This window comes from Protopterus annectens, chromosome 15.part0 (genome assembly GCF_019279795.1).
Source record: "Protopterus annectens isolate FY-2018-M chromosome 15.part0, PAN1.0, whole genome shotgun sequence".
Classification (NCBI taxonomy): Eukaryota; Metazoa; Chordata; order Ceratodontiformes; family Protopteridae; genus Protopterus; species Protopterus annectens.
The window spans coordinates 624,950,969-624,974,563 of record NC_056749.1 but is presented as its reverse complement, the minus strand read 5'-3'; the positions used below and the strand labels follow the sequence as shown (position 1 = coordinate 624,974,563).

At 37.7% G+C, this 23,595-nt stretch overlaps 1 protein-coding gene across 1 annotated transcript in view; it reads left to right on the top strand.

The window, feature by feature from the left end:
- The window catches only part of PLS3 (plastin 3), a 980,136-nt gene that overhangs the window by 736,084 nt on the left and 220,457 nt on the right, over positions 1 to 23,595 (top strand). The window contains exon 11 of the mRNA XM_044057459.1: positions 13,427 to 13,522. Within this exon, the coding sequence (XP_043913394.1) occupies positions 13,427 to 13,522 (96 nt within the window). The remainder of the gene's footprint in view (positions 1 to 13,426; positions 13,523 to 23,595) is intronic.

Genomic DNA, 23,595 nt, shown 5'->3' with positions numbered 1-23,595 from the left:
ACCAGTGATGGATGATGTCTTATGAAGGTTTGATGTTTTGAATTTCATGGTAGAAATGAGCATTTCTGCCTTAGCAAATTGTGAAGGAGTTAGTGGTGAAAGGGGTAAGCTGCAGATAATTTTTGTATAGGATTATAATTCCATAAACCCTTTTATTTTTGTCTGTCTGCTCTTAGTATGTTATATATTTTTTCAGCTAGGTTTCAATTAGCACTACTATATCCGGAACGTGTGGGTAAGCTAGGCATGGAACTGTTACTTTGTTGTAGATGCATCTAATCTTTGTGTGTATAATGTTAAGGGAAGAAATATTAGTGTTATGTTGAACTGGAGGGGGTGTAGTTTGTGGAGGTTGTACATTTAAGGGATTGTGAGACTTAACTGGTTCAGGGTTTAAATGGATGTCACCACTGAGTTTTAGTTAGGGAGATACGTTGATTGTAGGATAAGCATTTAATTTTAGCTTATTATTGGCTTGTGATATTGGGAGAGTATTAGGTGGATTAAAGGTAGGATATTACAACTAGAATGATGGTGATGGATTGTGTGGAAGTGTGAAGGTAAATATGTTAAGTGCGTGAGATAGCATGGGGTTTGATACTGTGGTGGTTGGTTGTAGGCTGATATTTTGACAAGTGTAGGGATAGCAAAGGGGTGAAAAAGAGGGATGTGATGTTATTGGGTAATGATATGGTGTTGATAATTAAGAGGGTAGGGGAGTATGTTACGATAGAGGAGAACTGGAGATTGGAGGGAGTGCTGAATTAAATTTGAAAGGGACTGCAAATTAAATATGGAAGGGACTGCAAATAGTTAATGTGCGCAGGCAAGTTGAGGGATCCATGTTATAGACCGCAGTTGTTAGAGCTTTGAGGTGGTTGGAGCTAGGGTTTAAATGTAGAGTAAGTGGGGGTAAGTGGCAACTGGGGGGGGGTTGGGGTAGACAAATGGAGCAGGTTTCACATGCTCAGAATGATGTGGGACAAACTCCGTGAACTGGGCCAAAATGAGTTAAGTGTGTAACTGTTACTGTTTACGCTTCAATATATGAAGAAAATTATACAAAGCAGAGAATTAATGAGAAAGCTTGCATAGTTGGTCGCAACAATAGTTTAGTGCATAAGATGAGAAAAATCAATAAGAGAAGTGAGATTAGGGGTACCACCTGCTTATTGGGGGAACTGTTGATATAAAATTTAAATTAAATTAGATTAATAACAAAAAATATGCTAGGTAATTACCTGGTCTTGAAAAAAATGGGGGGTGAGGGCAATAGTTTTATCTAATGTGGGTCTATAAAATACTGTTAAAAGTAAACTATTAAATGGTTGCATAAAAAATACAAGTGAAAGATATAGATTAAAAGCTGCCTCTGAAGAGATGTGTTGCATTAAGCTATTTAATACAGTTTTCAACACATGACAAATTATACGATACTAATATACAGAGTTACTGACTATGTCCCTTATACGAATATTACAGCAAAGGTTTGACCCCTCAGAGAAAAATGTGAATTTACATACACAAATCCATATATACATTTTAAGTAGTAGAGCTATATTGACTAAAATAAATCGTATTCTCATTGGCTCAACACTGAACTGGTGAAGCAAAAAGATTCTGCTGTTATCAGCCATTATACCTGGAGGTTGCAAAGACCTGGTTCTCCTTTCTTCCCTTCCCTTCATTCGTTTCCTCTTCCTCCTGCTCCTGCATCATTTAAGTCCTGTCTTGGAATGGTGGTATTGGCCTGCACCACTTGACACATGACCATGTAATGTAGCATGACACACACTACAAATGTTTTGTTACATTTCTTTGGTATGTATTGTAGTGCTACCCTGTTGAGGTTTAAACAACAGATTCAGCCATTTAGTAGCCCAAAGTCTCTTTCCAAACATTCCCTGTTTCAGAATGTACTGTACTGTATGACATTTGTCATTGAGTTGCGAATGGAGAATTATCTTCCATGGCTCAAGGCCATATTTAGCATTACCTGCAACACACAAGGTGCAACATTTTGTATATGTAGTATGCTACCTGTATGTATAGTCCATTCTGTCAAATATGTGTGCATCTACCAGTTAGGTGATGGTACTAGTCTCAGGAGTCTGTTATAGGCTCTATGTGTGTGCATTTGTGAGTCATTGTGAACTGTCTGGGTGGCCGATAGGCACATTGTCGATAATGGCCTAGGCATAACAATTTGGTAATTATTTTTCTCCCTCTGGACCAACTAAGTCTTTAGTAGTGGTATGTGTCCACTCTGGAGCACCCAGAATCTAAGAAGCATGCAGTCTGCAATTAAGCCATATAGTGTTAGTCAGCTCCTTTGTTCTTGGAAGTTAAATGACAAATTGTTTAAATATTCATGAGGCAAGTGGCCCCCAGTATATCTGATGTTTACCCTGTAGGTCCCCACACATACCCCTTAATTCTGCTTGTGGGTATTACAGTTCATCTAGTTTTTACTGTGTATACTTGGCCACTCGTTATGTGCTGCTCTGTCAGATGATATGTTGTTGCTGGTTGTAGTGTTTCCATTGGCATGGGTGCTTGGGCCATACAACATTGCCAGAACTGGCTGTGATGGTGGCTATTTTTGATTACTTTAAAGCATCCTTAGCTGACCAGTTCTGCTTTTACCTCAGTTGCTCCCAGCATTGGTTCCTGTTAGTACCTTCTCCATGTGGGGCTACTGTAGAGTAATATACTAGGTAAAGTACTAGGCTAGCTGCACCTGTGGACCATTTTAAGTCTAGCTAATTTTATTTTTGGAGCTTGAATTGATTTATCCCATGTGGTATTAAATTGGCCTGACCCATCCCTTGGTTGATGATTGTACATTACCCCAAATGAGAATAACTGGGATTATACCATAGGTAATTTGAGGGGACCCAAGCATGGGATAAAGCATTTAGGAGCTGCCTCTGTCCATTAAGTAATACGGGGGCAGCCCAGGAACAAATTTTCTATGTCCCATCTATAGATCCAAGTTGCTTTTGAATATGGACAAGGGGTGAGCTTTATTGTACCTGGATGGGGAGTCTGTTCCAGAGCAGCAGTATCCTCCGTGAGATAAAACTGTCGCTCCAAGCTATTCTAACATTGCAAAAGATGTTTAGAGCCCTAGACTGAGTAGTTCTGATGCCACTTGACTTGCTGATGTGCAGTAAGTCCATCAGCAGTGGGTCTGAGGATGGCTTGTATGCAAGACATAGGTCACCTCTCGGCAGTCTGCAGACAAGTTTCATTGCTTGTTTATGTAGACATCACTGGTTTGATAGGTAGTTTGCCTTAAACCTGCTGCATTGCAGAACGACTTTGAAGAGTGTATACATTCATGCATTGTCATTTTTCATGTATTTGACAAACATTTCTATTACTCAGAGCTATAAATAGTTCAACTGGCACACTGGGTGATGATCCAGAGTTAAGGACAAAAGGAAAAAAAATCTTATAGGCAAAGCTAGTTTTACTACACACACACACACACACACACACACACACACACACACACACACACACACACACTCGCTGCAAGCTGTCTTTGAAATCATTTCAGCAGTTGCAAGGATCGATTAGCACTTGCTGAGTCACACCACTGACTAAAGGAATGGCATTTGAGCAGCTGTGATTGAAACTACAAAAATTGGTTACAGAGACTGATCTGCTCCTCCTCTTTAGTGCTGATCACACCTTCTAATAGCTTGCATTTAAGACCGCCACTCCCTTTGCCCCACACTAGCTGCAGCTTTGGGATAAGTTGAAACACAGCCAGTGTAGTCTTATTTTTGGCGAGGCACTCTGGGCAAGAGTACAGCTGCAAGCAGCTTATCCAAATTGAATGGCTTCTTTAAATCACTAGAAAAAATTTGCTACAAATGAAGTCAGTACTGCAGCTTCGAAGAACTGCATTTCTCACTATTGATTTACTTGTCAACTATCTCTCTTACGTTTATAGGTTCATAGGTAGGTACTAGGCTATCGGCCCAAGGGCCTATGTAAGCCTAGCCAACAAGGTTCCCTGGCTTACGCCACCCAATAAAGTTATTTTCCTGTGTCACTGTCGAACAGAGACACAGAAGTGATCCCTGGGGTGTATTTCCTGTTTCCCATCCACTCATCAAGATTTTTCTTGAAGAGTGCTAATGAAGAACTTTGCTTGACATAGATGGGTAGCCTCTTCCAGAGTATGGGAAGTCTCTGGGACAGGAATCTATCCCTCCAGCATGTCCTGTTTATTGTGGTGACAAGGTTTAGGTCCCTAGAGCTTGTAGCTCAGAGGGATTGGGATTTCTTTAGGTGTAGCATGTCCAACAGCTCTGGGTTTGACATAGCTTTATATGTTAGGCAGAGATCACGTTGGAGTAGGCGATATGCTATGGAGTAAAGCTGGAATTCTTTGAGGCGGTCCATGTAGGGCATTTGTTTGAGGCCAGTAATCCTCTTTCTGAGGTACTTCTGTGGCCTTCCCAGCTGCTGCAGATGTCTTGTGAGGTACATTCCAAAAGGGGCGTTGTACTCTGTAATGGATCTAATGAGTGTCGAGTAGAGGGGAACAATGACCTCTTTTTTTTTTTTTTTTTTTTTTCCTGGATGAGAACCCTTTTATGATGAGGTGTGCCACATAGAAGGACTTCCTGACTACTGTGGCGATGTGACTGTCAAAGGAGAGACTACTGTCCACCTGGGTCCCAAGGTCTCTTATCAAGCATTTGGTGTTAAGTAGATTGCTGCCTATGTGGTAGCTCATGGGTACAGAGTTTTTACCAAAGGGGATGACACTGCACTTTTAGGCATTGATTTTGAGGCTATTGCTCTGACACCAAGCATCTGTCTCAGCAAGGCCCTTCTGTAGGATGTCCACATCATTTAGGGACTTGACTATGGCTCCTAGTTTGCAGTCATCTGCGAAGTTAGTTAGCCAGAGGCCTTCTGTGTTAGCCTGTACTTCAGAGAACAATAAAAACCGCTGGGAGCCCCCAAGGGAGGAACGTATCCTATAAATGAAATAGTCTGGTTGGAGTAAATGAATGAATTTAATGACTCCACGTAACACAAGCACTGGTACATAAACGCTTCAACACAAACAAATGCGTTTTCGTAAAAAACTTCTTCAGATAATACAAAACCAAGTATAGACTGTTTAAACAGTTATATACATGATTCAAATAAAACTTGTATCTCCCTATTGGTTCAAACATTAATTAAATAATTAATTAATTAACAAAAAACATTTAATTAAGAGATATAGTTTAAAATAATACAAAGTTTTAATAAAAAATTTTTTCTGTATATAATATATACTAAATGTAATAAATATATCTGTATTGTAACAGTGTCTGTTTAAATGTGTATAATAAATATATATAAATATTGAAATAATTAAATATATATTGTATATATGTATATGTATTTTATAAATCTTGTATAAAGCTAAGGTGTGTATATTAAATAGAATAATGTAATAATTTGATAAAATCTCAAGTATTTTAAAAATAATTTATAACTTGGCCTGTCTTAATTTTAACACTGGTTTGATTGAAATAGTGTCATTTAATCCAGGGGGGGTAGTGGCATCCAAAATAATTTGCCAAAAAAGTTCTCGGTATTCTAACCGGGTCTCCCACATACCCCCCCTGGTATCTTTGTCAACTACTTCTAATACGAAAAATGAATAGGTAGCCTCTTGGCAGGTAATTTTGTGACGATATAATGCATTGGTGTGATTTTGTTTACTAATTTCATAACAGTGGATATTTTGGATGCCACTACCACTTTTTTGGCAAATTATTTTGGATGCCACTACCACTTTTTTGGCAAATTATTTTGGATGCCACTACCCCCCCTGGATTAAATGACACTATTTCAATCAAACCAGTGTTAAAATTAAGACAGGCCAAGTTATAAATTATTTTTAAAATACTTGAGATTTTATCAAATTATTACATTATTCTATTTAATATACACACCTTAGCTTTATACAAGATTTATAAAATACATATACATATATACAATATATATTTAATTATTTCAATATTTATATATATTTATTATACACATTTAAACAGACAGTTACAATACAGATATATTTATTACATTTAGTATATATTATATACAGAAAAAAATTTTTATTAAAACTTTGTATTTTAAACTATATCTCTTTTAATGAAATGTTTTTTGTTAATTAATTAATTATTTAATTAATGTTTGAACCAATAGGGAGATACAAGTTTTATTTGAATCATGTATATAACTGTTTAAACAGTCTATACTTGGTTTTGTATTATCTGAAGAAGTTTTTTACGAAAACGCATTTGTTTGTGTTGAAGTGTTTATGTACCAGTGCTTGTGTTACGTGGAGTCATTAAATTCATTCATTTACTCCAACCAGACTATTTCATTTATAGGATACGTTCCTCCCTTGGGGGCTCCCAGCGGTTTTTATTGTTTTTTGGTTTGTTATTTCTTGCTGGCATCACCACAGATTTTTGTACTTCAGAGAAGTAGATACCAAACAGGAGAGGTCCCAGGACGAAACCCTGTGGTACTCCACTTGTCACTGCTTTGAGGTCAGATTTGGAGTCTGCAACTTTTACAGTGTGGGTTCTGTCAGTGAGCCAGTTGGCAACCCATCTTGTGACGTAGAGATTTATACCTAGTTTAGTGAGTTTAGCTATAATTCCAGATTGGGGGATGTTGTTGAAAGCCTTGGCGAGGTCAAGATAGGCTGTGTGAACCACTTTACCCTTCTCTATGGCTTTGGTGAGTGCCTCAAAGAAGTCAATCAGGTTCAGGAGGCATGATCTGCCTTTCACAAACCCGAACTGGGTGGGAACCAGAGTTTGGAGGTTAGCAACCAGAGTTTGGAGGTTAGCAATGTCTTTGAGTTCCATGATACATTCCATGGCCTTGCAAATGAGGCTTGTCAGGCTAATAGGTCGATAGTTCCTGGGATCAGTGGTGGCTCCCCCTTTGTGGAGTGGGAGAACTGTTGCTGTGCACCATTCAGTGAGCAAAAAGCCTGATGCGAGGCTATTCTTGAACATGGTGCTTAAGTGGGGAGCCAGTTTGTTCTGAAGTTTGTGTAAAACGCAGCCTGGGATGTTGTCCGGTCCCATGGATGCTGTGTTTTTGGCTTTAGAGAGAGCAGCTTTTACCTGTGTAGTTGTGACTACAGGGACTCTGCATTCTTCCTGTATAGATATGGGCCCTGTAGGGTGTGAAGGGGGGGGGGGGTAAAGTTAGCACTGAAATGTTCTGCTAGGATGTTGGCAGTATCAGTTGGTTCTGTAATTTTCATGCCTTTGTGCTGTAACTCGGAGCAGATCTGGGTGTTGCCATCGAGATTCTTGACATAGCTTTAGAATGCTTTGTGGTTGTCCTTAGAATTAGTTGCGATTTTGTTTTCGTATCTAGCTTTGGAGGATCTTATAAGGGATCTCAGCTTCTTACTGAGGCTAAGCAGTGGTGGTGCTGTGGTAGCATTGTCGCCTCACAGTAAGACGTTGTCCTGTTCGATTCTTAGCTAGAGCGTCTTCTGTGTGGAGACATGCATGAATGGGCGTACCTTCGTTGAAGGTTGTGTGTCTGGTCCGGCAACTTGGCACGTAAAAATCTACTGCTAATCATTAGCGGACCGGAGTTGCGTTGTGGCAACCCCTAACCGGGAAAAGCCAAAAGACACAACAGCTTCTTACTGAGGCTGACCAGGTAGCTCCTCCACTCATGGGATTTTACTCTTTTGCAACAGTTTCTTCCTTCTGTTGTACAGTGCGTTTATGGCAGGGGACCACCAGATTGGCTTCCTTTTTTTGGAGGATAGCATCTTGGTTCTGTTTGGGATAGCACGATCCATGCACAAACCTCTTCATTTAACCTGTAATCATTCAACATTCGACTAGCACTTGCACTGAAAGACTGCAATCTGATCCGTTTGAGTTTGTGCTGGGAAGCACTAATAGTGAATAAAATCTTTGCTGTAAGCCTGTTCATTCCTGCCAGTGAAATGCAGAACAATCCGTCTGCAGTGCAGTTCACTGTAAGTAAGAGAAAGATGCAATTTTATAAGCACTAGCAGTTGAAATGTCAAATCTAGATACCTTGGGAGTGCTTCTTACACAGCTACTGAGTATGGGTAGAGTCTCCCTTGCTGCCATCAGGCCAGGTTTTTTTCCCAGTATCCTGTTTTTGCTAGATGCTTCAATTAAGCACAAATCTTGATTATATATGCAACTTGATGACTTTTCTCATTACAGCACTATATAAAGTCAGTATCGTGGGTAATGCTGAGCACATGTTGTTTTTCTTTCAGCTTTTCCTGGTTAGGGGTCGCCACAGCGGAAATCCGGTTCGCTAATGATTGGCAGTCGATTTTTATGGTGCCGAGGTGCCAGCCCGATGCCCAACCTTCAACAAAAGCACGCCCATTCACGCATGTCTTTCGAGCGCCACTCTGCCGCGGGGAGGACATGCAGACGCCACACAATAGGCACTCCAGCCGAGAATCGAATGGGAGAACCTCTTGCTGTGCAGCGACAATGCTACCGCTGCACCACCGCAGCTTCTTAATGCTGAGCACATGCTGGGTAAAGTATTCTGTGAGCCATTATCTGTGAACTTCTTATAAGTAATTATGCATCTGTAATCTTGTTTAAGGCTTCACAGTGGTGAGAACAAAGTGTACCACAGAAAGCATATCAGCCTATTAAAAGGAAGTATAAGTAAATGGTTGGAATTTGTACATGAGGCTTGGCAGCATAAAAGCTGTTCTGGTATAGTTGACCTTGCCTCTGTATGTCATGTGAGTTTCTTGAATATTTTTGTAATGCTGGAATTGATGAGCATTCACAGCTTTGTTCATTCTCCATGATGAAATGAAGAAACTTTTAAGATTAGGAAGTTAGGAGCGGAATGAATGCTGTTTATGTATGCACTTGGTCAGACAACCAGGCTTGAAAGGGTAGGTTTGTGCTTAAGACTGTATACTTAACACATCAGAGGCTAAACAAAAGGAGTCCGACATCAGCTCCTTATAGCTCCAGTGTTTTCCACATATCCACAGAGATGGAAGCTGGAAGTGGGACAACCACAGAATCGTTTTGAACATCCTTGGTAACTAGCAAATATGGAGGCACTATTGCCCCCATCACACCAGCCTGATGGAGGCAGTACTGCCCCATCACACCAGCCTGATGGAGGCAGTACTGCCCCATCACACCAGCCTGATGGAGGCAGTACTGCCCCATCACACCAGCCCGATGAGGGAGGCAGTACTGCCCCATCACACCAGCCCGATGAGGGAGGCAGTACTGCCCCATCACACCAGCCCGATGAGGGAGGCAGTACTGCCCCATCACACCAGCCCGATGAGGGAGGCAGTACTGCCCCATCACACCAGCCCGATGAGGGAGGCAGTACTGCCCCATCACACCAGCCCGATGAGGGAGGCAGGACTGCCCCATCACACCAGCCCGATGAGGGAGGCAGGACTGCCCCATCACACCAGCCCGATGAGGGAGGCAGGACTGCCCCATCACACCAGCCCGATGAGGGAGGCAGGACTGCCCCATCACACCAGCCCGATGAGGGAGGCAGGACTGCCCCATCACACCAGCCCGATGAGGGAGGCAGGACTGCCCCATCACACCAGCCCGATGAGGGAGGCAGGACTGCCCCATCACACCAGCCCGATGAGGGAGGCAGGACTGCCCCATCACACCAGCCCGATGAGGGAGGCAGGACTGCCCCATCACACCAGCCCGATGAGGGAGGCAATGCTGCCCCCATCACACCAGCCTGATGAGGGAGGCAGTACTGCCCCCATCATACCAACCTGATGAGGAAGGAGCCACTACCCCATCACCCAGGCAGAAGATCTGCATTCAGTGTAGCTGCTAAACTAGTAGATGGTCAAAGAACAGTCCATCTTAAGAGGAGCTAGTGGCTTACTGTGTTAAATGTGCAGTCAAGGCGAAGAGCACCAACAACACTGTAGCGGCTATGTTTTGTACATGGGAGAGTTGCCTCCATAATTAGAATGGAAATATTACAAATCTGATGGTGAACTAGGAGTGCTGATTTAATGATTAATCTAGAGTTTGTTCATATTTCAGCATTACTTTAGAGAGTGGTGTCAAACCACAGTTAAAGTGGCTTAAGTCTAGTGCAGTAAGAAGTGGTACACAGGGTACATGGGAACAGTAGATGGCTGAAATGTAAAAATTTTGTGTGCTTATCACAAAATCTGCCCTTTATATTCAGTTCCCTTAGAGTGCTTCTTGTACACCTAGTAAGTCTGAGGAAATTATGCAGGCTAGCAGTAATACAGCTAATGTGTGAATAAGTCTCACATGTAATGATGACGGCATGCTTACGGTATGCATGGCACAGAATGATTTGACAACAGGCAGGTGCTAATTGCATAGGTCTGTAAATTAATTCTAGGAATGTTAAGGTTGCATTTTGGATGTAGTTTGTAGATGAGGCAAGACTTGAAGGCTTACTTTTAAAAGTAATGTAGCCCTGGGAGCATACATCTCGATTTTAGCACAAGAATTGTGGACAAAGCCAAAAATGTAGAGCAAGGCTCAAATCAGGAACAGATTTTAAATGTTGCTCTTATAAACTTTGCAGGCTTTATATTAGCATGCTTTATCTGAAGTCTGACATTTGAAACTCAAATGTTTCAGTACTTGGTGACTTCAGTCCTCAATGAAGTGCCAGAAAGAAACAAATTTTGAGAGGAAAAGACCAAAAATATGACACAAAAATATGGACATAGTGCAAAATTCTGAGCAGTTGTGAGGTATGCATGGTAGGGTGATCTGGGTGCGAGCAGAGTTTTGTGCCCCACAAGAGTATAAGTGGTCCCAGTAAGAGACCTACCACAGCTGCACAAATCTGCAAACAAGTCCATGGTTGCCTGAAATATTTTTTTTTTTTTTTTTTTTTTAACATCTGTGGTCAAACATACATTAACAAAAAAAACATTTTAACACGTTTTCCATTTACGTATATTGTACATCACATATTTTCTTTTTTTGTAATTATCAGTCCCACATTACATAAATTGCTGAATTCCTGCAGTCCTTTAAACCGCACTCCTTCTCCTGAACATTATGCATGAATTGTTCCCACAATTTCCATTTACTTCTATGCAATTTGCTCCTTCCCTTTTCTAAAGATCCCTCTTCCTGTTCATCTTTTATAATATTCAATACTTAAAATGCTCTTGGTTTAGACTTTGATTTCCACTTTCTAATTGCTTTTTTGGCAGCCAATAGAATATATCTACATTGCTGGCAGTAGTCTTTGTCAGAAAAACAAAACAGGGAAATTGCAGGTCTGGAGTGTACATTTTTTGTGCTGAAAGTCTGCTAAAGCAGTGCCATTGATTTTGAACAAACTAATCACAGTTTGTTTATTCATGTATGCATGCATGTATCTTGTATTTTTGTTGACCTCTACCTGTTAAGATGGGGTTCCCCATCCCCCTCCAACCTTATTATTCCTTTAAATCCCTCCATAGTCTCTACACTGCAGCATAGGTGGAGGAGGAGGTAAGAGTCAGCTGGTGGCGGGTGTTCTAGTGGAAGTGATGCTTTTTTTGTTACCCAAAGTTTTTAGTGGTTTTGACTGCCCAATAACTACAGTACTGTGCTCTAAAGTGGACATGCTTCCTCCTGCATGCTGAGTCCCAAGTTACAGCACATGCATTCCTTGGTTGACTCATGGTCAGTCTCAGCCCTCCCCCAGATAATTTGATATGCTATGACTAATGCTGTCTCTGTACCCTTTGGATGCATTAGCCGACAAAAGCCATTCACTGTAATCCTCTGGCTGATTGCGCCAGCACTTAGGCTGCTAATTCGACCTGGGTCATCTGCAGTGTGGTCAGGGCTTTAACCCTTCCCATCTTGGAACCAACTTAAGCTTCAGCATTTACATTGTAAGATTCAAATGTCCAGTAGGATCCTGTGATCAGAATTGGGTACTCCTCCTTCGCACTACCTTGAAAGAGTAACCTCTAACTGCTGAGCCTTAAGAACAGGGTTTTGACCCACTGGGTGACTACAGTCACTGTAACAAAGGCAAGAGCCTAATCAGCTTGCAAGGAAGGGGGAGCGGACAGCTATGAAAATAGCAGGTAGACTTTAAGAATGGAGATGATAGAGGTACCGAGCAACCTGTTTGAATTCTAAAGTCATTCTACCTCGAAAGGGGTGACCATGTCTCCTAAAAGTCATTGTCCATTGATGTTGCAATTCCTGATTACTTACAGAATGGAATCTTCTTGGTATGGAGTAGTAGAGTTTTGCTGCTTTAAAGGGTACTGTGTTTCTTGAAAGCTTGTGATACCTTGTAAACACTGTCTGCATCCTTGTACATTGCTGTCATTGTTCTAGGTTTCACAGGTAGTGCACCTTGTAGTTCCTGAAGGGTTGTGACTATAAAAAATGAAGTTTGAAACCTGTTTAAAGGCTCCTTAGATGCTGGTACAAGTAGCATTCCCCAGTTCTAAGTCTGAAATTAAAGACTCCGAAGTACACTGATGTGTGCATGCATGTTTGACTACAGAGGGCTGAAATGCTACATATGACTATTTTGATTATGGTATAGGTCCATAGTTTCAGTATCCTTTGCTACTAAGACCTGGAGAGTGATCATATGCGCTGCTCGTTCACCCCCTCCCAGTAATACACGCAGGCAGGTTCCTAATCTCTAATAATGCAGAGAGGTGCTTTTCTTCAGTGTACTGGTTAAATCATTGATTTTGAGCATTTTACATCAAACATGACTACTTTTTTTTTTCCAAAATGAATGTGATTTCTCCCTGTGAGCAGTAACACCAGAATGTACTTGTTTACGATGAGCTGGCAATGTTAAAGATAAAGGACATTTAGGAACTTTCTGTACATGTGCTTCCTCTTCCTTTTAGGAATGTTATAAAATGATGTGCTGTATGTATACCGAGAGCTTGGCTGTAGCTAGTTTCGGTTAGACTTTTAACGTTGGGAGATTTAGTTTTTATAGGATTCATTCTCAGTATGAAATGATGCTGTCTCAGTATGAAATGGAACACAGGCACATTTTATCATTGACCATTCATGGTAAAAAAAAATTGTTTTGCAGTGAAATTTCCTAACCCTGCCTATTGAGGGCATGGCATTATAGTATGCTTTGAAGGTGATCATTTAGATGAGGCTTTTGAAAATAGCAGAAGCACCTAATTTGCATCAGGAACTAAATAAACTGGACCAACTAGCATTTTAGAGTTTAGCTGAGTTTGCTGAGAATGTCTGGCTGCTATTAAAACTGCATGTTGTACAAACTGTACAAATGTAAAGAAGTAATGAATGCAATATTTTCCTTTTTATATTTCTTTTATATGTTCATAATTTGTACTTTTCCTTTTTGTTAGGATTCAAAGGCATACTTTCACCTTCTCAATCAGATTGCACCTAAAGGGACTAAAGAGGGCGAGCCTTGTATAGACATAAACATGTCTGGTTTCAATGTAAGTATTAACATTTTAATTGTTTTATGGCCATTAAGACTGTCATTTTTGATCATTAGTTCAAATGTAACCTGTTTTGTGTATTTTCCACTGTAAGTCTTGTTCATTGCATGTATTGATTTTGTTTGCTATGTTTAAAGCACTAACGTGTCATTTATTTTTGAGCAAGTTTTTCTTTAGTTTTTCCTTACTGAACATATTTTGTAGTTTTGTCAGTTTCAGTGTCATAAATATAAAATAGTGCATCCTGGAGCATAAATTGAGAAGGTAGTACCTAACATTTTGCCACACTTGAGGACAGAAGCATAGCTCATTCAACCCATGCCCTGGGCTGGTTTTATGAACCAGTGCTCCACCCCAACTGTTCAAGTGTACAGCAAGAAAAAAAAAAAAAAAAAAAAAGCACTTCCCTGTAAAACTCACTCCATTGTGATAGGTGTATTAAAGTTAAATGTTTGCCCCCCCCCCCCCCAAGCTGTTCCACTGGAGCAAAAAAAAATGGGCATTCTTTTAATGGCACTCCAACTAGGTGGCCAGATTGGTGGAACAACCCCCCACCCCAGCCATTCAGGTTCCATTTCTGTGCCCTGCCCCCAGCTCCCATTCAGCATATTTAAAAAATGTATTTACTTCCTGTAAACTGTAGCAGACTTTTTACAACAAAGATAGCAAATAGTTGCTAGGTTTTATGCCCTGCCTGCACGAGTGCTATGCTACTCATGTTTAAGTTAAAAAATATATATATGTATTTTGTAACTGTAGCAACCTGCTTGCTACAAATGTAGCAAACAGCTGGTACAGTTTATATCCAGCCTGCATACAATACTACCATCACTCAGATTTTAGTAAAAAACAAAATTACCTTTAAACTGTAGCAAACTGCTTGCTACAGTTTAAACCACACCATGCTACAATGCTAAGGTTTGACTGCAAAGCTGGTATTGCATTAAAGGGTGATTTGGTATCAGCTGATTATGAACCCACACACTTTGTACCTGGGGCATTTGACCCTTTCACCCCACCCTACATATGCTACTGCTTAAGGGTAAAATGGATTGACCTTGAAGTATTTTTTGACTTTGCTGTTAGTATGGACCTAACTTTAATATTACTGGCTTGAGTGTGATACTCTGACAGTACTAAGCTAGGAGATTGAAGACAGTGTGGTGGCATGAATTGTTTCTGTGATTTTTTTTTTAAATTTATTGGTTTCATATAATATAGTAGCAGTTGAGTACAGTGTAGACTTAAAAGAAAAAAAATTCTGTGATTCATTTTAACAATTTTGACAGCTGTAACAAAAAAAAAATTCATTTATTAACCTAAGGTAATCAGGTCAACTCTATGTATTATTTCCAATGGATGACTGTAACCATTTATTTAAAGTATAAGTGTATTGCCTGTCTGTTTTTCACTGTTGTAAAAATTAAAATTTATGATAGCATTTAATGTGATGTTGGCACCAGTATTGAATTTGAGTTTATAGTGTCTAACAAATGTTTACTGTTGAACTTCAGATGCTGATTTGATTTGAAATCCATGTTCTTTAGCTGCGAATTTGGCTTTCTGATCTCAGTCTTTCTACTGATTGTTTCCAAAACAATAGAAATTCATCAAAATTAGATGAAATGCTGTTCCTTTAGGTTTTATGAGGGTCTTTCTTGCAATGCCTAGAACAGTCCACAATTAATGATACTGATATTCAGACAGTGAGGAATGACCACATTAAGCAATACCAACATTTCTCTAAAAGGCTGTCTTGACCACAAGGCCTGAAAAACTAAAACAAATTTCTCCAAATCTTTCAATGTTAAGCATTCATATAACATGATTCCATCTGTTTTTCTTCTAAATTATATCTTTAACAGACCCACGTTTTTTTTTATTTTAGCAATTTTATGCTGAGTACTAAATGTCTGCTGTAAAAAAAAAAAAAAAAAAAAAAAAAAAAAAATATATATGTATTGAACTAATGTTTTTCTTTTCGGTAGATTTCTACATTATTATTTATTTACATTTTTTTTCTACATTCAGCAAGATAAACCATCAAATATTTATCCTTTAACTCTTCTTTAACTGGATTGCGTACATTTCTGACAATATAAATTAATAATTTTTTGTTTAATGTGGCACAATTATTCAAGTAAGTTAGGAATATCTTTGATTACCGCATCTTGCCATGTAAAATTTCTCTTCATCTTAACTTCTAATTCCTTGTATCAGTATCCACTCATTTAAGTCGAAGCAAACTTTAGGCTTAAGACAGTCTACTGATTTTAAATCCAAGTCAGCTATAGCACCCTAAAAATATTTCCCTCTCTACTGATACTTTTTCAATAAATTGGAGAGCTGTAAAAGAACTCTCATTACATAAAATGGAATAAGTAATCTAAACCAACATTTTTCTTTGTCCCATAACCTTTGTAAATATTAACTTATTAAATGTTAAGTGAGTATACATCAAATTGCGTATATTCATGACCACTCATATTCTTTTATCTATAATCTCTCAAAAAAGAATTTCACCTTGTTTAAATTTAGTAACAATTGTAATTCATTTGAGTTTGCTTTGTAATTATGTAATCAACGAATTCTAACTTTGATGCAAGTTGTTTTTGTATAGGTTTCTGGATTTAAATATTTGAGGTTTCCCTATTCTATGCTCAAACATTGTGACTGTGTGCTAATACTCCATTTTTGGAACACCATAAACATTTAAGAATGTTTTGCAACAAAACATGCAAAAGAATACATGCTACCACTGGATTAATGCCTAAACACCCAGAAACAAAAATGATATCCAGAAGGCAAAAAAGGTGTGAGGCAAAACAACAGCACTATATAGCTATTTCAAAAATGTACTATTGGTAAGAATTATTAGGCTTACCAATAGTATATTTTTTATACATTTTTATACATCTTTTATACATTTTCATATACTATTTATCTGTATATTTTTATGTTTTTATGAAAAAGCGCTTTTTGTATGTTTATATGTATATACCTTTAGGAAATGTGTTTTTTATATATACTTTTAAGAAATGAATTTTTCAATTAAATTAATTGGGTGTTAGTTACAATTGGTGTATTTAAATGGAAGCTGAGTTTTCTGTAGATACATCTGAATAAGCAGTGGGTTACACTGTGAAAGCACTTATATTTTTTCTGTTTGTTTTATTAAATGGGCTGTTTGAAATGGCTATATAGTGTCGTTGTCTTGCCTCACATCTTTTTTGTCTTCTGGATACCATTTAATAAAGTTTTATTGACTGCTTTTACTGTATGGTGAAGATTGTTTGAACTATGTATAATATTTTGGGACGAACATTATTTTTATAAGTTGAAATCTTTCCTTAGAAGTGTAAATCTGTTGGTTCCAAATCTCATTTAATCTACTTATTACCCCATAGATGTTCCTTTTTAGAACAATTTCAAGCTATTGCAGTTCGTGTACTTCATTTCATATACTACGCTCTAGAAGTGAGTTTTGTTCGGCATTATAAATGTAGTTTATTATTAAAACCTATAAATCTATGAAGCTTATTTAATTCAGTAATTGTATATAATATATCCTCCACAGACATCATTTCTGACTCCTTGTTCTATCTTTATTCCATGAATATTTGTCATCATTCTAATTGCTGATGACAGTCTTTCTATAGCCAACGCAAATAAATTAGGAGAAAGTGGGCATTCTTGTTTTGTACCTTTTATTTCTGCTGAATCAGATAAAAACAGTTATATTCTCATGATAAATATTTCTAATTAAAGAGCCAAATTCGTTTGGAATATCATAAAAATCCAGAACTTAAAGTAATCATAGCTAACTGTATCAAAAGCTTTTTCAGTGCCAAAACACATAAATCTGCTTATTGTTAATTATATCTATTGAAGTTAGAATTATTTTTTTCCATTAACTTGAGTTTGTCTTATTTATAAAACCTGTTTGATCACCATTTATTAAATTAGGGATGAATGTTTTCATTCTGTTTGTAATGGACATAAAATTTTTATAATCAATATTTAGTAAGAAAAGTGATCTTTAGAGAGCAATTTGTGAGCTCCTTGATCTATTTTAAGATTTGAGTTGAGTAGTTTTAAGTGCCTTTAAAATTCTTTGACTGTCAGCTTGTACTCTGGAAAAATGGGCAGGATTCAATAATGCCTACTCTAGGAGTACACCAAGTGTGCACGAACAGTATTCAAGAACATCTCCATCTCATTTTTGTTACTGTAATCTTTCTGAGTGATTAAAAATAAGTGTACATGTAGTCTTTACTTTGAGGTAACCTTTTTAAATCCCCCCCCTCAGTATTGAAGGCAGAAAGAAAATTGGTAGGAAATATAAAATTGAGGAAGATGGTGTGATGTATGTTTATGTTGTGTGTTCACTTAGAATGGTGTACGCATTAATGGAACACAAGGTTAGATTATTTTCAGGGGTAAGATTTTATATATTCCTGAGATAATGCCAACAGTGCCTGGAGCTTTAAGTTCTCTTATGTTAAGAGCTTAATTTGTGCTAATTTTTGTAAGATTTTTATCCATTACTGAGGTATCTGAGGTATGTATTATATATTACTAATTAAATTCTTAAAGTGAGAGTTATTGACTGTTTCTAGACTACTTCAAGCTAATATAATTTCTAAAGTCTGATATTTCCTCATTTTGTGTTTTCGGCTTATGATCCTTTGTACTTCTGAATTCTTTTGTATGAAAAATCAAAAATGTTGACATGATCCTAAGTTCTGTATCCACTGGTTATTGAATGAGTAGCCTTTTAAGCTTTGTAGGGCTATAGCAGTCTTATGAAGATAGTATGTTTTGGTATTCTGTAATGAATTTACTTGAGCCAGCACAGAATTTTTGTCATTGCCTTATCTTTTCTAGATTGTGTGCTGAAAGCATACGAATAGTGTGATCAAGAGAGTTGTCTTAATAAAAATGTGTCAAATCTAACATCTGTCCCTTTGTAGTACTTTTGCAGAATTTGATGCTCTAGATTATCCAAGTGCACTACTGTATTTCACCAAATATACATTGCAAGTGGTTCTTTGAGAGTTTTGACACCAGTGCCTGCAAACCAGTATAAATTAACCAGTAGCCAAGGTCCAAACTGTGCTATATTTTATAATTATCATTGAAAGCATGCCATCTTGTTCTTCAAATAAAGTTTTGACATTATCAAATTATTTTCCATAAAATTGAAACAACCCTCTCTATTATTCTGTAATGATTGTACTAGGAATCCATCTTGGGAGACTTTATATTTCTGTTTGTCTGATTGATTAATGTGCATTTCCTGCAAATATGTTAGCACATGCTTTGTTGGTATTCAAATATTTAAGAACCCTTCTTTGGTACTATGACTCAATCCATTGGCATTCGATGACGGAGTAAATCCACAAATTATTTTTGTATTTAAGTATAATTTATGATACTGAGCAACTCTGAAAAACACAATCTTGAGTGTTTTATGAACACTTCAATGTGGCTTAGCTGATTAAAATAATTTTCTTCCTCAACTCCACGTTCCATTCTCCTGTCACTTATGTACTATATTTAGATGCAAGATAAGTTTGAACACTCCAGAAGTACATCAAGTAATTTCAGAATATTTGTCAGTTGCATAACACACACGTACTTTCATGACCTTACAGATTAAGATTTTTGTTCCTTCAAGCAAAAGTTTTTTTTGATAATTCCCTTTTATGTAGAATGTGTACTTTATAGATTGATTATAGTTTCCCTTCTTACAACTTTTTTTTCAAAATGACACATTTGTAATTGAGCCTGAATGCTATTGTATAAATTATAGAATCTGTAATACTCATTTTTTTTTCTCCGTTACCTTTTAAAGGGCAACAACAGGATTCTATTATTAAATGCTCGACTTATCTGTTCTTTTTCTCCCTATTTACCTTCCCTGCTATGAATAAACAACAACACAGCATTTAAAATATTTTAAATTGACTGTTTCTCTCCAGTCGATCAGTACCTTACTGTACTGTGGTGGTTTCACTTTCAAAGAAATTTTATCCCGTCCTTGCTGCAGTCTCCAAATCATTGATGTCATCAAGGCCACTGGATACAGGTAGTTTTCTGGCCAGTTGCCTTCCCAAACTGACATCACCATAACTGTCCTAAAACCCCACCCATGCAGATGTCACAGCTCCCTGGTCTTTCCTCTACCCATACAGAAAGTAAAGGTTAGAACAAGGAAATGGTAAATGAGTCCAGGCTCCTACTGTGAGCTGTCAGTCACAGCAGGTAACAACTTAAATTACCCTTGGCACTTTGACAGCTAGGGAAGTTAGGTGTGACAAGAGATGGGAGATGTCCAAGTAGTACAATTCAGGCTTCTTAAAAAAAATTCAGTTTAGCCAGTCTAAAAAGAAGCAGCAGTAGAAAGCACTTTGAAAGTCTGTTCTATGGCATTTGCACTGTTTGTGTTTTAAGCAGACATTGAACGGTATGAAATGTTACTTAAAACTAGCTGACTAAAAGACAGCAGTGTATGCATGTAAAAATCAATGCAGTTTCAGGAGCTTTAGGAAGAAAGAGGCCTGTGTGATGTTACTTTTTACAGACGAGCACTGCATTTTGGGATACGTAGAGGCAGACTAAACAATCAGAATTACTTGAAGATGCCATACCCCATGTGGTCAGACTCATAAATTACGCATAAAAATATTTAAAAACCTGTATAGTCCCAGAGTGATGTTAAAATGTGGGAAACACCAAACCATGATGAAATAAACCTGTTTTTTGAGTCTCTTTGTGTGATTCTCCAAGTTTATCCATTTTATGATGCTGAAGCTTATTTATCAAAAGCTGAAGCTTTGCATATTTTTAAACACCTTTATTGAATTATGACTTTTGACATAATTATATTAAATTAAAACAGATTGAGTTCACATGTACAAACACTGTACATCGTGTATATGGTTATATATGATGCAGATCATTGTCGAGCTCCATCACAGCATGTATCTAAATGTGGTTTGGTGTTAATATTTGTACTGTTGATGGCTCCAAAATAAATCTGGAGTATAAGGGATCTCTTAAATAACTTAAATATGGGCAGATCATTATTAAATTGGATCAGAGCACATTCAGCCCAAGGCTTTTTGGCTATCCTCACGTGAAATTTATTTTGAAGTAACACCCAGTCCTCCACTTGAGATACTGAGCAAGTCTCCATGCAAGTTTATTTCAGACTTAAGTACTGTGACTGGATGAAGATTTTTTGGCAACTTGTTTGGAAAACTCTTCTAAATAAGAGAGAGTGAATACAAAAGATAAAATGAATGTTCAGATGTGGAAATGTTAAACATGCTCTTAAATATTCATGAGTCAGTGTAATGAACATTCAGCATCTCTGTTGACATAACTATAACACTTGTCATAAAACTGTTAATGATTTATTGGAAGTCTTAATATTAAATCATTTCAAAACTTTTATGAAATAATTTTGTTTTCAATTGTCTCCTATAATATGAGAGAGAGCACATTTCAGATTATATGAAGTATATTGAATTCTTACCTCATGATTATAGTATGCTGAACGATTAATGTGTAGCAGTTCACACTTTCAGGTATATAAAACCTTTGTTCTATTAGATGTTTTATCCAAGTAAGCATATTTTTAAAATAAATACTTGACAAGCTGTTAATTTATTACCAAGACCTTTAGATTTTAGGTATTCAGAGTTTTTGTATAGTTACAGAAACGGAAGAACTCTGCTTTTTGCTAGGTGCTTCACACCAATTATTTTTCTGTGAAGTTCTTTTGTTGGTGGAGCAGTGCATGTCATCTTCAGAAGAAAAACTAGGTCATCGTTCTTTATGAAGCTCCTGGATTCTTCTATTGGATAGAAAATTTTCTCTCATGAAATGAAAAAAAAAAATATTTTAGGATACAGGGGGTTGGCTTTAATGTTGTTTTATTTAATGCTTTTATTAGTGGTCAAAGCTTTCTCCTCTTTGTAATGTTTATTTGCCTAACTATTGTCAAATCTTAAACTATGGTGGCCCATTTTAATGGAGGTTTATAACGCATTCAGTCCAAGACCAGCTCTTTGTGTAAAAAGGAGAGAAACTTTGCCACACTAGATGTTTAACACCTTTATTAAATTATCACTTAAGACCTAGGCAAACATACAGTAATAGTAAAGGAAACAATATTAATATTTTTCCTTTTACATACATTGTACATCATATATATTTTCTTTCCTTGTAGCCGTCATTGGTTCTACATTAAATTACTCAATTCCCGCCTTCCCTTGAATCTCACTCCTTTCCATCCTGAACATCATTCTGTATTTATTGTTCTTGCCATTTGTTTACTTCTGTGTAATTTGCTATTTCCCTTTTCTAAAGATCCGTCTTCCAGTTTTTTTTCTTTTCTTTTACAATATTCAGTATTTCCAGTACATTTGGTTTAGGCATTGATTCACATTTTCCAATAAGTGCTTTTTTTGGCAGCCAACAGAATTAAATTTAACAAAGGCTGACTGTCTAGGCAATTCAGTTCCTGGGATGCAGTGCAAAAGAATAATTTCCATCATTGCGGCCATTTATTCACCCAGTATTTCTGGCAGAGTATTCACATTTTAAAATCTGCCAGCTCATTACAGTCCCAAAACATATGTTCCAATTTACCTCTTTCTTCCCCATCACACCTCTAACATTTGCTTTCTAGCTGAGGAAGAATTTTTTGAAGTGTTCTAGGGCTATAAGAATACCTATGCTAACATTTCCAAACAGAAACTCCAAACAACCTGGACTTTGTTGCACACTTGTGAGCCATACATGCATCCTCCCATTGTTCCCTTGTAAATTACTTTTCCAGTCTCTCTCCCTAATCATTTCTAATATTGTCTGATTCATCCTTTATCGTGCAGTAGTTTTTATGTCCTGATTATTCCTTTTTTTTTATCAGCAGCTTCTGTTCTAGATTTGACTAAAAAAAATCTACCAGATCACATTTTTCACTTAGGATACCTGTATCCCTTCCTCTGCTTGTGCTTTATGGTTGGGGACTGGTATAATAGCTAAGGTGATTACCTTTCAGACACCAGGAACAAGGTTTGATTCTCATCTTTGAAGACAATCGGCTAGTCTTAGAATGGCTCACAAGGGGAACTATCCCAGTACATTGTAAACAACACTGTTGATTTGTCATTTGCCTGTTTTTTTAAGCCATTCATTAAATCTCTTGTGACATGTACCCTAAAATCAGTTTCCACTGACCCACCTGCCTTATCAAATCACCTTGTTTGCCCTTTGCTCAAAACTCCTCTGTATCTATACTACTGTGAGACAAATTATTTGAGAATATTTTGGCCCAGTTTTTTCACTTCACCCGATGCTTCCTTGATAAAAGTAGTTTTATAACCCCTTTCCCGCAATGGCTGCACTCCACAAGTTTACCAACAGTTGTGTGCCTCATTAACGGTTGTTTCCGTTAGTCCTGTGATCTACTGTTGTAGTTTTCGAATTCAGAAGCTGATGTCATTGACTCTTTCCCTTTTCTGGGTGCATTCAACATAAAGTACTTTCTACTGCATGTTGCTGTGCTACCCTTCTGTGGAGTTCCAGTATACAGCCTACTATTGTTTCTGTTATGGACATCCTCCGTGAAAAAAAAAAAAGGCTCAGTTATAATGGGGATTTGTGCCTTGGAGATGAAAAGGTGGAAGGATCTGTTTACAAGTCATACTTCCTCACTTGGCTGTGGCCCAACCTCTCCATTTTTTTTTTTTTTGGAACTTTGAAGACACTTTATATGTGTATGCAATGGTTTGCAGAGAGGGCTTGGTATATCCTGCAAGTATTGGATTCAGTAGCACTGTCTGTTGTCTAAGGGGACAGACAGCTTTATGCAAGCAAGGAAACAGTACTGTTTACAGACAGCTCCCGTGGAGACTGTGATACCCACCACCATTCCTCTTGGACTCCAGCCATTAGAGCATTGGTGTGGCATTTGTGTAGAATATAGTGTCAGAAAAGTTCTGATGCATTGATTTCTCCATTTTTTTCATGTTTTCAGGTAGTCACCTGGGCTTTCT